This window comes from Hyalella azteca, unplaced genomic scaffold (genome assembly GCF_000764305.2).
Source record: "Hyalella azteca isolate HAZT.00-mixed unplaced genomic scaffold, Hazt_2.0.2 contig8982, whole genome shotgun sequence".
Taxonomy (NCBI): Eukaryota; Metazoa; Arthropoda; class Malacostraca; order Amphipoda; family Hyalellidae; genus Hyalella; species Hyalella azteca.
Window position 1 is genome coordinate 36,954 of NW_025939063.1, and position 18,498 is coordinate 55,451.

The 18,498-nt window shown below is 35.6% G+C and overlaps 1 protein-coding gene across 1 annotated transcript; it reads right to left on the minus strand.

Moving 5' to 3' along the window:
* Positions 1-3,071: 3,071 nt before the first annotated feature.
* LOC108683133 (hatching enzyme 1.2) lies at positions 3,072-10,943 on the minus strand. The gene is made up of 11 exons (XM_018172420.2): positions 10,876-10,943; positions 10,127-10,227; positions 9,152-9,308; positions 8,571-8,761; positions 8,197-8,264; positions 7,041-7,167; positions 5,967-6,093; positions 5,508-5,603; positions 4,122-4,272; positions 3,621-3,790; positions 3,072-3,191 (listed from the first exon to the last, which is right to left on the minus strand). Exons 2-10 carry the CDS (start codon positions 10,217-10,219, stop codon positions 3,634-3,636), a joined length of 1,167 nt encoding a protein of 388 aa, XP_018027909.2. The 5' UTR covers positions 10,220-10,227; positions 10,876-10,943; the 3' UTR covers positions 3,072-3,191; positions 3,621-3,633.
* Between the last annotated feature and the right edge of the window lie 7,555 nt (positions 10,944-18,498).

The following is an 18,498-nucleotide window of genomic DNA, read 5'->3' on the forward strand; positions in this document are numbered from 1 at the left end:
AAAATTACAAAAAGTAAAATCGAAACAAAATTATACCATGATATCTTAATTTTTTTCATTTTTACGATTAAAAATGCTCGTTTTAAAACATTAACCGGTAGTTCATGAAGTTAAAGTAGAATTATTTGCTAAATACGTTCAAATATTATTAGTTCGGGAAAAGTGCCTTACAATAAGGAGAACAAAATTCCATGCAAAAGCAATGAATTGATGATGTTCCGAATGTTCCGAATCGGGCGGCAATACCCAAGAAAGTGACGCGCCTCATCTTAACCAAGTAGAATGTTTCAAATCGGCCATCTCAGGTTCACTGAACCTCGGGGCGGTGTCAGTATGACTGAAGAGTAAATTTTCACAATCTACAACCATGCCCAGTGATGGGGAACGAAAACTTTCGCTTCAAACATCTTGAAACGTTTTTAGTGATAATTTTTTTACCAACATCTCAGTTAGACATCGTTATTTGTGGTTAATAGAATCCTTATATGGTTTAAATAAAAATAAGAATTCGGTTTTCGTATCCTGCAAAACGATATTTGGAGGTTGACATTGACTGTATATGTATTGATCTCCACATCATGGATACGCACCGCCTTTAAGTATCATGGAAATGCGCCATGTTTTTCTGTTCTTCAATGAATAACACAAACAACATGTTTTCCTTCATTCTTCCTGCTTGCCAACCGTTTAGAGTAGTCAGATGCACATGATAAAAGAGAAATTAATCTCACTGCAGAAATAACTACGCCGCTTCCACCCGTATTACATCTAGTGCATCTGAGCCCGGGGATTGATATAATAATAATAGCGGTTTCAGCCTTTAGTAGGCAGTAAGCCTGTCGCCGATTCTTAACATCGCAGAGCATTCACATCATTTTGCGGTCTCGAACTCGCAGCTCACTGCTACAATTCAGCTGTGCTTAACCGCCCGGCCTCCTCACCGATTCTGACCAGAATGTGGAGCACATTGCTGGGATCGAACCCGCGCTTCTCTGCGCCAATCCTGGTACTCTGAACTTTAACCACTGGGCCACCCTGCCCTGATATGCGAATGCTTGCATTGGGATACACATAAACACAGGGGTTAGACAAAATAAGAGAAACGCCTGATAAACCCACAAAATATATTTTAGTATGGTGTAGGTTCACCTTTAGTGGCAATTACAACCCTAATTCTCCGAAGTATTGATTCATACAAATTGTGAATTTTTTCAAATGAATTTTAACCCATTCTTCAGTGAAGACTCCTTCCAGGTCTTTTAACGACAGCGGCGGCGGGAATCGACTTCTGACTTGCCTCTCTAAAATTGGCCATAAACGCTCTATAAAATTCAGGTCTGGTGATTATGATGGTCAAATGAAATGCACAACTTCATCAAAATTTTCCTCGTGCCATTTTTTAATAATTCCAGCTGTATGGATTGGGGCATTATCATCTCGAAGGATGGCGCTGCCTTCTTGAAACAGTGCTTGAACCATTGCATGNACTAATAAATATTGTTTGGCTGGTACGGATGTTTTTGCTTTCCTAAGAGTAAGATGTGACAATGGTTAACTAATCATCAAGCATCGACCTTGCTATTAGTAATTAAAGGCTTTTAAAGTAAAGTTAACGTCAGTAGATGGAATTTCGAAGCTTTATAGGTTATTGGATAACAATATTACCTACAGGTCAGTCATAGAGCACTTCGGTGCACTATGCATGTATAGTACATCTATAAATACAGAATAATTATTATTGTAAATAGCAAACACGACTTATTTTTTGTTCCATATGAAATTGGAAAATTATATTTAAATACATTTGCAGTTTTATGGGCATTTAATGACAAAAGTTCAGCATTTAGTTGAGGATTCGTGTCGCATAAGAGGTGTGGTCAGTGTGGGTGGACTTGAAGTGACTCGAATTATTTCTCCCATCGTCTTTTCTTGTCATTGTCTTAATTAATTTTATTAAACCTTGATATTCGTTAATCACAAATCTCTATCTACATGTAACTTTATTATTGTGAACTCGATTGTTTATCTCGTATTTCATCATTTCACTATTAAATAATTACAAAATATTCGGTCTTTAAATCTTGTTAATTCTTGAGCACAGATAACACTCGTGTAATTTATGAAGGATTAAAATTCAGTAAACGACGAAATTATTTCTATATTTGAAATCGTACCATCAATTATTGTAATTTCGTTTTAGACCGCGCCAGCGGGTAAACATTAGACAATCGCGTGTTTAGACTCACGTGTTAGCGTCATTTGCTGGACGACGTCGTGGGGTGAACATCAGCTCATGGGTAAGATGCTGAGTTTTACTAGAATTTAATTCCTATAATGTAATCATTGTAATTAAACGTTTCAGTGTAACTGTCATAACCAAATACTGATTGTGTTCTCTGTAGTCTTTTGATATTGTTATTCCATGGTGTTCATGTCATGTTGATTTTAACGGCCATCACTGGTACAGGTGTTGGTCGGTCGGCGTCTTCATTCTTCACTACAATAAACTATTTGAGCTTCACAGTCTTTACTCTAACCCACAAGACAGGCTCAAATAACTAATTAAGGAAGAGGGAAGGCTGCTGTAAAATCTGAACAAGCAGTAAAAAATTATGAAAAATCATTTTCTGTTATGCAAACAAGCTTATTTGAATATAAGTGTATGGACAGCACTTTCCAAACTAATGAATTCCTCGAACGCATTTATGTAAACTAACCGAATACGACTCCCAGCTAGCTTGCTGTTACTGGAAAGACGACATTAGGTGCCGCTATATATACATAGTTCATGCGCATGGTTTGAAGTTGACGAATACGCGTGGAATGAGCAAAACAATTTCAGAGAACAGCAGAAATAGTATTGAACTCATATACATGATTCCATTCAGCCCATATAAATCAACTTGAAACCAAGGTACCTCTCCCCTGCTGTAGCTCCACTCCTATATATAGCAGTCAACTGTACAATAATTTGGGAAATGATTACTGCAGACTGCAGTGCAAGCATAAATATATTTATTCACCACACATTGTTAAATTATATATAAATTATTTTCTCGCAAAATCAACATATAATAAAAAAGTATAACAATTTCAAACGGTTATATTTTTTTCACGCAAAATCAGCAAACTACTGAGAGCTCCACGTCGTCCATGCTTCGCACCAGAAGCAACAGATGACTCCGCATCACCTGAAGAGAATGAATGGTCAACCATTTTAACTGAGAAAGTACAAGGATGACTTATAAAATAGTTCCACTATTGTAATGCAAGCTTCGTACGGACTATTCATAAGTGATATGATGCCTCAATCTTTTCCCAGAATTTAGCACAGTTACAGTTTTTTTACAGTTCAAAGTTACAGTTTTTAGTGGATTCGCAATCAGGTGTAGAAGTTACAAAAGAAAATAATGTAATATTATCTCCATAGATAACATTTTTCACACATCAAGGAGAGGAAGATCGAACAATAAATTTGCTCGAGGACACAATTAAAAAATTAAGGTGGGAAGGCTGGCGCTGGCACTTAATTAATTGCTATTGCGAGCTGCATTGAGAGAAATGCATTGCTGCTCTATGGTACACAATCATTGCTAGGCACAATATGATTGTCAATTTACCTCGAGACTACCTTCAGTTGGAAATGATCTCAGTTGTGAAAACGGCCTTGTACCCACGACTCCAGTTTTCTAGTCCAAACATTGCGTAGTTGTAGTTCTTGTAGTGGAGGATAAGCTCCGACTTGTTACTCTTAAAAACTGTTCCGTTCGAAATTTCTTCACCACAGAATCTGACGTAATACAAAAAACAATGAATTTATAATTATAAGGTTACAAAACATATCTATCGTTATTCGAATTATTAAACAATGTAAATATAAATTTATAGAACTTCCAATGAGTATTTTCCCTTCGAAAGAAAGGAAATGAAATACAGTTGCATTTCTATTTAGCATTTAGTTAAAACTGATACAATAGATATGTACGGAATGACTCTAATAAAACTTTAAAAACCACCAGAGAATAATTACAGAATGTTTGAGCTTCATTATTTAAATACATAAATTTTGCATGAAAATTTCAAGTTTTTTTTTCAACTATCACGACGAAAACCGGTCTTACATGGCCCCCTCCTCCACGGAGACGTCAGAACGTATCTCCAAGGAGCTGTAACTGCAAGTCTTGTTGAAACGCGGCAAGATCTGGAAGTCTTCGAACTTGACCACTGCTCTCTGGCCTTCGGGAGCACGCATCACTTGCGTGTACTGTATACCTGTAACAAAATTCAATCTCATATATTTATTTACACTTTCGATTAGTGTATCCGGGATATGTTATACTATCACTATGATAATACTATGATAATTCCAGGTTTGAAGGGCTAGTCTTATGAAGAAATATTTGAATTAATGAAGCTTCCGAGTGTCGACGTCAGCGTGGCGTTATCGACGTCTGCGTGGCGACCTCATTGAAGAATACGATGAAACTAATGGTTTATACAATGCCACAGAATGATTCCTAGAATGTGAAACAAAAACCAACACCAAGGGCCACGGCTATAAGCTAAAAAAAATTGCGGTGCAACTCTTCATTGCGACATCACTTGCGACATGTGGAACAACGCCTCTGATGATGATATTGTTGGCGCTCCGAGTATGAACAGTTTGAACACGTTCATGAACAGACTAGACAAGCCTATGCAGGAGCATATGTTCAGTCGTGAAATGCTTAGTACCGTACGGAACCATTGAATGTCCAGTAAATATTTCAAACCACCGTCAGTTGAAATGATCTGGTCAAAACGCCAGTTATTAGATCTGTGAATAAGTCACGAAAAGTAAAAGAATCTGCCACAGGCCTATCCAGGCCTATTTCTTCAACGTCGACGATACGGCGAGTCTCTGATGTTGGCACTCATCATATTCGATTGTTCTGATCGTCTGACGGCTTTTCGCTATATTAGATAATCTCTGGTGGCAATTTTGAATTATCTATTATTCACAATACTTCGCATGGTTTTTAATGATTATCTGTTTATTTGCAAGTTTAAACCCCCAAACTTACGGTCTAGATTGATATTTGGACTGAAAGGAGTTACGTCCGACTCAACTAGTAATAATTGCAATGTTTCAAAATTGTCAGATAAGAATCAAGTAGCATCAGCAAGAACTGGATTCAAGATTTGCAAATACTTGTATGACTGATTTCGCGCATCATTCATTACCTCGGTGTTAATTTATTATATTTGAGGCTAAAATATTCAATTGCAGATTCTAGAATTGGCAGCCTTTTTATACATATCGTTTATGCCCGAAAATTTTAAATCAGATGTTAAAGTTCAATCTGCTACTTGGTTCAAATGTGATAGTGAAATATGATTTTGAAACAATTAAGGGCTATCTAACTATAGCTATTCCGAATTCACATGCTAGAGATCAAAATGGTTTGCTTAGTAGGAAAGCTACAGAGGAAAAATTTAGCAAACATTAATACATCTATAACTCATACCTTCCCGTGGACCTTTTGTAGGGTATCCAGGAGAGATGACTTCTCCTCCTGGAGGAATCAAGGCGCTATTTGGGGATATCTTCCCCACAATGGCATCTGCGTGGAAGCAAAACGTTAAAACCAAACAATACCAAAAACAAGGCAGTACAATTTTAGTTGCGTTCACTACTGTAATAAAACGATCAGGTTAAAGTGGCGTTTCATTCGATTTCAATAATAACTTATAACGCCACATTCCAGCCGTGTCACGCTCTATCATCTTCAAAAACAGACTAGACGAAGCTATGCAGGAGCATATGTTCAGTCTTAAAATGCGTAGCAAATTACGGACCAGGCAATAAGTCCAGCAGCTATCTCAATCAATCGTGAGCTGTGGAAAGATCGGGTTCCAAAGGCCGGATCCCTTGTGAATCAAGTCACGAAAAGTTCAAGAATCGGCAACAATAACACATGCCTCACCTATGCAGCCGTACATGGTGTTCACGAGCTTCATGTTCATGAAGGAAATTCCAGGAGCATTCCCCATGATTTCTTGGAAACGGGCGTCTTTAGCGAGAAACACGCGCTTATTGTCCTTTCCCCCAGCCTTCACAGACAATAATGGACAGAATATATATGATATTACTGTATGCGAGCGTAAAACATAGGTAATTTATGAATTTACGCACCATGAAAACTGTACTCAATGACCTCAAAGTTCACTATATACTTTCAATGAATGTTTCGAAAACCAGGTCCACGATCAGTGGAGAACAGGAGGAACAAATTTCATAGTGAAATCTATAATGGGATTAAAGCACAGGACACGAATGCATGAAAAAAAACGTTAAAACATGTTGAACTTATTCATGAAAATTTCAGACGTTAGCAACGGATGGTCTATAGTGACAAGCTTTTGGTGTCACGCAAGATTTTCGTCCTAAAATATTCGTGAATAGAAAAATTTCTCGAAATAAAGACACTGGAAGCAGATGCTGATATTTTTAGCATCTGCTACCCATGTATCTGAACAAATAATATAGAGCTGACAACCAGGTATGAGGTATCCATGAGAGCTGGTATCCAAATAAAATTATGGGGAATTGTTTTCGTGATTTTTTTTTACTATTTAGATGCCCTTGAACTACATCTTTAAAAATTAAGAAAGAACACGATGGTAAAAAGTCCACAGGTTATGCATTTGAAGGAGATAATTTTTCATCCGAATGTCGATACATTTTGTACGTTCTCATTTGTATCTGATACTGCGAGTATGTTTGGAGGAGTCGCATCAGCAACTGATAACTTCACTTACAAAAATGAGTGAGACATTGTCCAAATAATGATGCCCTTTTAGGCCCTTTTTTAGTTTTCCTGGCCCAGTTTGGTCCAAAAAAAGAGCACGTCAGTGCCACGACCACTTTCTGCTTGTGCTTTGGGTATAAAAGAACACCGTTATTTGCACAATGAACCATTCAGTTTCAGACTGTTTATTTTGTATTAAAAGTAGATATACATTTATGTACTCTTATGGCTCATTCTCTTATGTCTCACCCGATCCTGATAATGCATGACTGAATAGTAGTCGTAGGGAACCTCAAAGTTGACAGTATTGGATTTAATGAAATTATTTTCCAAGCCGGGTATGACGTTGCTCATGACCACGATGATGTTGTCGTCCCTGAAAATGTACAACATTTGTGCCGAGTCAATTACATAGATTCATTAAAGTTGAATATTATTGATTAATTTCTTTTCGCAGTGTATTATTTGCAGATTAATACATAGATTCGCGAATAGCTACAGAAATAGAAATGTGAATATAATGAACTGAAATGTACTGGCACTCGGGAGAACGTTTACGTCTCTTCATTAATATGGATACAAACGCTTCTAATGTAAGGTTGTGTTTTTTGTCACAACCGACGCTTATGTAATCCATACCAGACGTTCGACCACCTGTCCAGCCCAAGTACATACATAAGCAGAATAGTTCAATTGACTTGGGGATGAGTTCGTTAGTATCGTAACTGATAGTGATCAAAAGGGATAATGAGGCACAGTATTACAATTAAAGGAGTACTTATTTGAGCGGTCAAACAGATTGAAATACAAGTTGGAGTATGAGCTTTAAGGCTGGTAGTCAGAGTGTGGCGAAGTCTGATATCGAGGTATTCGCGACCACAATATAAAACCCTGGTTCTGTCCTCAGATCGGCAAGTCGCTACTCTCGAGCTCGTAGACTTCGTAACATGAGTTCTGGGCCAGCATGAAATTTGGGGCAACTGGTGGCTATCAGGTGGCTGAGGAAGGCCAGAGCTGGGCTAAAATTAATTGACTCGGGCCGACCGAAAGCCTATTTCCTCGCTTTTCGTTGAGAGTCCTAACCGCATGGGCCGTCGAGTTTTACAGCTCACTAATTTAGGACCTTTGCCTCCCCTGATACTTGCCACAGCACCTTCATCAGTGCCTGTTACTCTACGGCATTTATGCGCCACACACGGGCATGTTCGTTCATAACTAGTTTTTTGACATGTAATATCTACAACTAGGAGGCAGATCAAGAAATGTCGAGTATACTATTCTGTGGAGAATAAAAAGTATAACTCGAATGAATCTCGAAAAAAGTGTAGTAGTCGCAAAATTAATATACATTAATATTCAGAGTTTCTTAAAATTTCTTCGTCGTTACTGTTTGGCCTACACGAACCTGTCGCTGCGGGAGTGCTCGTGCTGTAGTCCCAACGAGTGGCCCAACTCGTGGATGACTCCCTGGAGCTGTTGATGATTAATTAATTATCAGACCATTTACTTCATACGACAACATAACACAGAAATTCATATTTTTGGAGGCGCATGATGTAAAAATTAAAATAATTAAAGGCATTTCTTTATTTAGTGCCTATTCTCAAAAATATAAACTAAAAAAGTACCTGGGCATCTATTGAAAATTTGCTTGCATTAGCACTACAAGGAGCTTACAGCTGTGACCTTGTCTTTTAAGCCATCGATTAAGTAGGTAACGTACACATCGGCTTCAAAACTTTATACAGCAAGTACATCACCCATATAATTTGTACTTACGTCGCAAGCATCGCCAAAAATGCTGACTGTTGTGACCTTGCCGCGTGTGTACCCCACGTCGGAGAAACAGCCGCTCTGTATCGTGATCTTCAGATACTCGGTGTCTGATGCAGTCATCTCTGGGAACTCTAAGCACGAATTAGCCTCCCAAGATGTGAACGCCAATTTCAGCAGAGTTACGTTCAAATTCGCTGTCAGGTATTTAAAAGGTATTAGATTTTATTTAATGCATTTTTTCGAAGACCTTTCAAGCTTTGAAGGACTCATTGTACGTTTTCACTCCATTATCTACTTGTGCAACACATGAAGATTAAATTGCGTTCAAAGGATCATGCAGGTGCAACTACGAACCATATTCAACAGCAAAATATTCCGCAACATATGAGAAAAACGTCGTGTTGTGCCTCTCATTATTAGCTGACGTACAAGCAAGAGTCCATGGCTCACAAATAAACTCCCTGAATTGTTGATGATATCAATTGGACATCGAATAAATTTTTACTTACTAGAAATGGAACGAAAATTTTCACAGCAGTCTGCTCCGCAAGTATTATCTACTTATTGAATACAAATTAACTTACGATCTGATATCTTGTAGGGAATTTTGACAACTCCGTTCACTTTCGGCCAAAGTTTGGCTATGGAATCCAAGTTTTTAGCAAGCAAACTTTGCCACTGGTCCGCGGAGTACAGCATGTCGCCGACCAACACCGACCCGTCCGCTCGGGTGGCCACGTCCTGGTGGGATCAGACATTTAATTCACTGGTTTGTACTGAAGAGATGTTAGCAGGCCATTAAAACATCTACACAAATAAGAACAATTCAATACTAGGGGCATTTTATTGCAAAACAACTTATGTACGGCTGGATTTGAGAAAGACAAACCAATAAATATTTAAAATAATTTGTCCACGCTCATTACTCATAACTTTTATATAGGCAGGCTCAACAGTCTATTAAAGATTTATGCATTGCGCTGTAAAATAAATATTACATATGTTTCATGCTTTTAATTTGCGGCCGAAAACACACTGAATGCGATTTCATACAAAGGAGAATTTTTTCTTGCAGTTGAATGATTGAAATAAATGTTTTTTCATCTTATAAGAAAGTAAACTTTGGATTCTGAATCTAGGATAAATCGCATTTACTGAAAGATGATGACTTAAATCAGAGGACATCGTCTTAAAAACAAGCATCTATGTATTGCGTTCTCACTAGAATTTATTAGACAACCTGCACGATGTACAGATATAAGAAAAAGTCTGGCACGAAGAGAATTGAAGCATCAAATATATACAACCATAGGCTCTAAATCTTCCTTAAAAGTTTATTCATACAAACATCATGATTCCCCGGGTACCATTCATTTTCATTATTATTAATCGAATACAACATCATATTCGTACGGCTGTGTAGGTGAACGCCTAAAATTGAAGCGTTGTGTACCATATAAGCAAGTATTTTCTAGCTGTTACAAAAACAATTTTAAAAATGGCTTAAATCCTGAGAAACAAAAATGTATTTCGGAAATATTATAATGAATAAACTGTACCATTGGCGCGGAGATGGTTTCCACAACGGCGTAGCATAAGCACAGCGCCAGGAGCGTCTGATGGGCCTTCCCTCTTGCCATTTTGAACGTCATCCGAGTATCTGTAATGAATGAAAACATGTCAAAAGTCGTTATATTTTTTTTGTAACATCTACAAGGGAAGCCTGTATAGAATACAAGCGACAAGAGCGACAAGTGATGTAAAGAATATTTCCTCAATTTACTTGGAACGCGTGCTTAACTGGGTTAAGAGTTAATTTGAAATTATATAGTCAAGAGATTCTTCATTATTAATGTTTTTCAGACCTGCAGTTCAAAAATCATGAATACGAGTAATCAATCGAACGAACAAATTTCATGAATAATATCCAGTTAATTAGTTATCCAATTGATTACGTCTCAATTGTCCTAAAATTATTTGTCATTTTCTTTGCTCTCAAATCATTAAGTCAAACTTACGTTCGCATTCAAACGCAAAAGCCACATTCTCGTATAAGGTTCTTTAAATTTTATAAGCCACATGAACTGATCATCGAACGTTTCTGATATTCCTAGTAGAAATTCATTACAATTTAATGCCATTATTTTATTTAGAAATTTATTTTTATTTAGAAATTTTGTTAGATTATTCATCATTTAATTTATTTATTCGCACGATTGCATTCAAATATGTGTATCAATATTGAATCACAATATGCAGTCTAACTGGGCAAAGAAATGGACAAACGAACTTGGATCTCACAACTCACCTTGACTGGCAGATAGAAGTCTTGTTCTGAGGGCTAGCTCGTTGCCTGCTCTCCGTATATACGATATTGGAAGGCGGGATGGGAACGGAAGGGGACTGGAGGGGGGACTAAGAGAGGAGGATGTGGGAGAGGAATGTGAGGGGAAATATGAGACGAGTCAGGATGATGGGGAAAGGCGAATTAATAAAGGGAAAATAAAATAGTGAAGAAAAATGAAAAATTAACGGAAAGCCTGTAGGAATGAGGCTATTAGCATCAATGGAGCGGTTGCTAGACAAGTACAAAATTCTATCGGATTATAATATTTCATCATCAGAGCCGTTTGATGAAAATTGTTATTTTAACTTTATTCATTCGAAAAATTTATAAATGTATAATTAATAATTATTGTTGCTATTATTATTATCGACATTATATAATATTAATAATAGAAACCATTGGTTTCTTATGGGTGACAAGGGGTATTACTTACGAAATATATAACTCAAAATTTGGCCTTTTTTATAAAATAATCAAAATCATCCGCCAATTAACGAGATATGAACAAATTTTAGTCATTTCGGGCATTTCTATGTTTGTGTCTTCTGCACTTTTTGGTCATTAGATTATAATATGTGATAACTTCAATAAAACCAATTCAATGTACGGTAAAAAAAATTGCTTTAAAAAATTCAGTAAAATATCAAAAATTAGCTTCTCAGAAACTTTATATTCTATTTCAGGCATATAATAATGTCTTCAATCTTATTGTGAGAAATTATTTTCAGTTATAATTAAAATATAAAAATGGAAATACTTTTAGCCTCAATTTTCGATGGGTCGCATCCCAAATTACGTTGGAACTATCACTTTCAAATTTATTTAAAATAGACGAATAACACTTTCTCATTCTGATGTTCGGTCTTCTTCTTAGCACTAAACACATTTATTACAAGGCTATATTTTACATCGAAGCCATGTTTTCACATTGAGCACGAGTAGGGAGCTGCTCGGGAGGCCCGACGCGACACCACTTGTCAAGTTGACTACAAATAACCAGGTTTTCGTACCATGGATATGGCTTTGATCGTCGTTGGAAACCATTGATCACTTATACACTTTTGTTATGTGCAAAGTCCTCAAAAAAAACACAATTTTTCACTATACCGTCCGCATGGTGGATGCATGTATTGCAATTGTTAGCGCGGTGCGTTTTAGTCTTATGTTGGCTAAGGTGCATGTCGACTGAAGTTTGAACTGAGCAATGAATAATTTTTAAGTAGATAGTCTTCCGTAGATGGTTCTCCATGATTATAATTTTTTAGAAGAAATTGGTAATTATCGCGGAAAAGATCAGCACCCACTTTTCGCATGAACGATCATTTCTTTTTAGCTCATCATACCAAAACATTCGAAAATCCATAATATTTCCATGACAGTCGTGATATCACAGAAAAAAAACGATATAATTTATATTTCGTTTTGACATTCATTTCGTTCAGAAATTTTGTCGACACAAAATGAGCGGATAGCGAACGGTGCATGTTTTCTCCGTCCAATAATCTAGAACGCAGTCAGCATCGGAACTTTAATACAGTTACAGGTACTCTGAGCATCAATCGTCCCGAACAAGCGCCATGAGTATGGGCTACAAAAAAGTTATTTACATCTAAACAAGCCCTGCATTTATCTTGACATTGACCACTTCGTTGAATTAGCAATATAACTTATTCGAAAATTTTAAAGCTCTCATATTTCTTGTGTTATTTTATTAGATATGCGTCCTCCTTGTGCAGGTGAATTTTCATGCGTTAAGTAGAAAAAGTATAGATATCCATTTATTCAATTTATTTTGAGCGTGACAAGTGTCTGGAAGATGAAAAAGAAACAAGGTTACAATGAATTTTATAGCCAGTACACAAATAAAGAGTACCGGCAAAACTAAGCCTCATGTAACTGGACTGACTCATTATTTTTACATAAATGAAGCCATCATGAGTGACCTGCAATCTGAGTCTCAAAATTATTCCATCAGTTGCGGTTAACATGCTTAACACTTTTTACTTCGACGACAGTGTGCAACACATTCAATTTCCTACTCAATAAGACCAATGACAGTAAAACAACGTTGATCAAATTATGCTACCGCCAGCTGATTAACTTTCCTTACAAAAATAATTTCCAATTGTTAATAGGTATTAATTATCTGATTTAAACTGAAACAAATTATTACGTTGAGCCGCAGGCTTCCTCGCAATATAAATTTTTCAACTTTATATAATTGGAATTTCGGCCCATTTATTCTTGTGAAAAATGCGAATTTTTTTCACATTTTTAACCGAAATTTCATGAGATAAATTTATCGAAGGAAAGAGAAAATTTCAATCATACGAAAATTTGATGATAATTTCATTAAGTACATTTTAGTTGTCAGACACCCCCGAATTGCTGAAAATTTGTTAAAAAAGATATAAACACTTCTTTGTTCAGAAAAAAGCCCGAAATTTTCGTCATACAAAATATAATTTCGTGAAGAAATTTTTCACCGATGAACAGTTTGAATGAGAGAATTTGATTGAATTCTCTTCCAACCAAAATTTAATGAATGAGATAGATTTAAACAAAAATCAGTAAAGTAAAATGTATTATTGTACAGATTTGATCAGTAATTCAACTTCTGCGAGAAGGTGAAGGTTTCGAATATATTATTTATTCATAAATGATTAAAATTTAGAGCACTAAATTACTGAAAATTATTATCATTTAGAGCAGTAAATTATTACTGCTCTAACACAGCAGTAGCATCGTATCCGTGACCGGCGAATTTTGTTCTTTGTCCTCGGTATTCTTGATACAAGTGATGCGCCAGACGGCGAGTTGTCACAGGTGCGGCGTCCAGAACAGAATGCCATTTCTTATTGGCTGAAAATTATTACAGCTTTATACGACAAACCCTGCTAGTTGGTCGACCATTGATTCAGAGGCTGACTCATCGCTAGAAAAATAGCTGAAAAATCACGAACCAAAAACCTGGGATGTGAGACCCAGAAGATAGGAACATTTATTCTCTAAGGGATACTCGATGTGAAGTTCAGGAGAAAAGCTTTCTTCCGCTACAAAAAAAAAATCGTTCTCGAAATTAAGGTGAAAATAAAATTCGGCAAATTATCTTTAATTGTGAAAATGTTGAAAAGCCAATGTACATGTATGGTGGTCTACGGTTGCAACTATGATTTGTTCGAACAAGCAATTGACGTGATTGATTGCTTATTGTTTAAACTTTTTTTTCGTTGAAATATTGAATAATCACTATTTGGGGGTTACTAAAGGGCGAAAGGAGTTTTCTCAAAATATTCTGGAAAACACCTTTTCATATGAATTATTCCGAAATATCACTTTCGAAAAGAGACATAAATATTTTGTTAGCATATGTACGTACTTAGCCATCTCTACATGTATAGGGAGCAGCGAGCCCACTGCGGGTCATGGGCCCATAGCGGGTTTCTCGCTAAGTATGGCAGATATTGGTCCGTGTTCTCTACCGCCGGTCGACAGTTTCAATGGGATTAAGTGTACGGATTTACGTTTTGCTAAGTGTTTGCGTTATTAAGTTATTTGTGAATAACTGTTTTAGCCCAGATAAAAGTTTTTTTTTCCGCTAAATAAAACTGTTTTCGATTACTGTAGATGAAGCTTTTGAAATTACTGTGAATTATATTTTGAAAGTAATATTTATAGGGATAATTTTGAGATCAAGTTTAGACTATTAGCTTTTAAAATGAAATGTTGACACGATAAAATTTAAATGATACCAAGTGGGGCAACGGACCCACGCGTTTCACGGGGCAATGCGCCCATGGTGAAGTCTTGTGTTATACATAATTAGATTTGTCTCAATGACCTTTTCAAAGCTATGAATAGCTTTTTGAATTAAAAAATACCATTCATATTGCATGATTTTTTTTATTTGCCGCCTCAAGGCAGCAGGTTTAGTTTCTAGTTATACGTATTTATGACCTCTTATCGAGTTATTGACTCTTGCCTTGCCAAAAGTTGATTTCAGTCAACACCAATGAGCCAAAAGTTGATGAGTTTTTATGGTGTTAGCTGAAATTACGATTAGGTACGAATTCTCTGCACATAATATCTGGATTATGGACGAAACTGGAGCGAAGTTTTTCTGATCAACTAAATATATTTTTTTCTAGTCAAGGATACATTTTTTCATGTCAAGGACGAATTTTTTATCGCAAGGATATATTTTTCAAGTCAAGGATATATATTTTTATGTCAATGAAATATTTTTCTTCACGTCAGTGATAGATTTTTTAGGCCAAGAGTATATTTTTTTCAAGTTAAGGATATGATTTTTTGATTTGTTAATGAATGAATGTCATATTTTTTATTAAATTTTTCTTATTTTTAACTGTAAAGTCTTGTTTTATCATTTTTAAACGAAAAATATACAATTGTGGTAAAGGGACCAAGGGTGAGCGCCTTGCCCCAAGCCCATGGGCCCATTGCCCCAGAGGTGGGGAAATGGGCCCATTTTGACACTTTCTACAAAATTGTGTTTCATTCAAAATTTAATAACTCTATAGACGTCTAATTCACATCATAAATTCCTCATTAATTGCTTGTACCTTTAAACAAAACAAAGAACCACCTCGTATCAATTAAAACTTCATCAAAAATTTAGTTAAAAAAAGGGGGGGCTCGATGCCCCATGTTGCCCTATCTTGTATAGTCACTGAGTGAACAATTTCCTGATATTAATTTTTAGTATTAAAAGTATTAATTTAGCATAAATTTTTTATTAAACATTTTAGTATCTCCTTCCATTGTCTTTAATTCGATAAATTTTTTATCTCTGAATATTTTAGGACGAAAATCTGTTAAGTGACGCCTCATGCATGCTTTTCACTAACCTATCTGTTTTAATGCCTGAAAATTTCATGGATAAATTCACCGTTTTTACGAGCTATTGTGTCCTATGCTTTATGCCCCATGTTGCCCTATCTTGTATCGTCACTGAGTGAGCAATTTCATGATATTAATTTTTAGCATTAAAATTATTAATTTAGCATAAATTTTTTATTAAACATTTTAGTATCTCCTTCCATTGTCTTTAATTCGATACATTTTTTATGTCTGAATATTTTTAAGACGAAAATCTGTTTAGTGACGCCTCATGCATGCTTGTCACTAACCTATCTGATTTTAATGCCTGAAATTTTCATGGATAAATTCACCGTTTTTACGAGCTATTGTGTCCTATGCTTTTATCCTGCTTGATATAAATCCACATTATAGATTCCACAATGAAATTTGCTCCTCTTCCTTTTCTCCACTGATAGCGTTGCTGATCTACAAAACATTCATTGAAAGTATGGTGAACTTTAAGATGATTCCGTCTAGGATAAAAGTTGGATAAATTCTGAGTGACTCAATCAGCTTCCATTTCCAATGTTGTCGACGAGGTGAGTTATGGTGTCGCATCTTTACACCGGACGACACCAGTTCGTTTCCTACAGAGATAATACGTTGAATCATATTGTACTCGTGTCTAAGTAATCGCAACTTCCAATATGAAACAGGGTGAATATTTTGAAAGGTGGTATTTACAGAGATCATCAATAGAAGACACCCGATCGGCACAAAAATCGACACAAGACTGCCAACCGACCAGCCAAAAATATTTGTGAATACTTTCAACAAACTCGACGCTCCACTAATTACACAGGGTGGGCGAATAGTCACTGACCCTTTTTATTTTTTAATATCTATTTTATTTCTTATTATTTTTTATTTTTAAATATTTTTTTTCAGATCCTAGAAATTAATTATGGAAGAATTCAGTAACGTCAAACGTACACAAATTTTAAAATTTTGCTTTAAAAATTAAGGCTCAATAATTCAAACCTAGAGAGACTATCGAATGCATTTTAATGAGAGAGACAACAACAACAACAAGCAACCACAATATTGTGCTGACAAGCCGCATTCTTTAAATGAAGCTAAAGGAAAACATCGCTAGAGAATTAAATATGAGTTAATAAGCCCAGAAACTTTTTAAATGGTATGGCGCAGGTAAGAGCTGTAATTTGTGAAGCAGAAAATGGAAGGTATATGCAGATGTTATTTTTCACGTATAAAGTTTCTAAAGCTTACTAAAAGTAAATTTGTGGTAAGAATAAAATTAAATTTGTGATAGAAAATCAATTTCCATTGCCTTGACTTTATAATACTAAAATTTCATGCATATAATTGTTAAAAAAAGTTATTTAAAATTGAAATTATTCATTGACTTATGACCTGCCCTGTACTTACTGATACTGCCACAGGACGACGCAACTTCTATCTACAAGCTGAGATATAAGAAAGTGACAGAGGCTTCCAACAAAATTATCTTGAATCTCATTATACACCTGACCTAAATGCAAAACGAACAATTTTTATCAGACAGCTCGAAAAAGACTTAAGAAGCCACACGACCGATGAAATGAAACGTGAAACAAAAATAAATTTCAGTAATGACAATGCTAAACATGAAAGAAAATAAAGATACCACGAATTAAGGTTGTAAGGGATTTTCTGCTAGTCCATTAGGAACTTTGCTAAGCTATTCCAAGGTGCGAAATCATGGCAGGATAAGAAACGAATATTCCATGAAGTACGGTTTCTAGAAAGAAAATTACAAGAAAAGTATAATAAAAATAAAGAAGGAATGATTCATGATATATACATGAAATGACAATGTATGAACCAAGACAAATCAATAACAATGAAACGGGATAATCAATAGTTTAACTAATCAAGGAAATCTAACTGACCGAATAGCTTGGTTCCTCGGGTACTGCAGGCATCTAGGGTCTATCACTGAATTAATGCTGTGGTGCATTTCGCAGTTATATAACTGCGTCTAGTATATAGGCTAATTCTATTGCTGCAAACTCCAGTTAACATAGAAAATGGGGGCTACAATTTGTCTCAACTATAAGGCAGGGTATGAAGTTCTACTATAATTATGAAAGCTTTACAACATTTGTCTTTCATAACTCACGAGTTAATCTTAAAGTTAACACCTTAATCGAAAATACCACACAATACAAATTACTCCCATTAAACTTTAAATGGAAATTTTACAGAAATGTCTGCTTAGATTCTCCGCAAAAGTGTTTTCATCTTGATCATACACCAATAATATATCTATTTTATGTGTAAATTCTTTCGAATTATATAAGAAACTAGGTTTCGTAAATATTTCTAAACATGTAGATAGGCGATGGCTCCATGTAATAGTGTATCAATTTAATAAGACTTAGTTTGCATAATATTCTGCATGTATAATAACCCGTGAACTTGAATGAGGATAAATTATTCATTCAGATATTTCAGAACTAATTCCATTATTTTCTTGGCGAAATTATTTGTTACCTCCATTCTTATTTTATCTATTGTATTTAATGATATCACGTGAACTTTGTTTTTCAGGATGACCTAATTAAGTTAATAGTGAATGTTACGAATCCATTCAAACATTTATTTGATATTATTAGCGAAATAATTGGCATTTTGCATATTTATTCCTGCGAATGTTTGCACAAGGTGTCGTTTTTAAATCTATTAACTGCGTGCTAAATG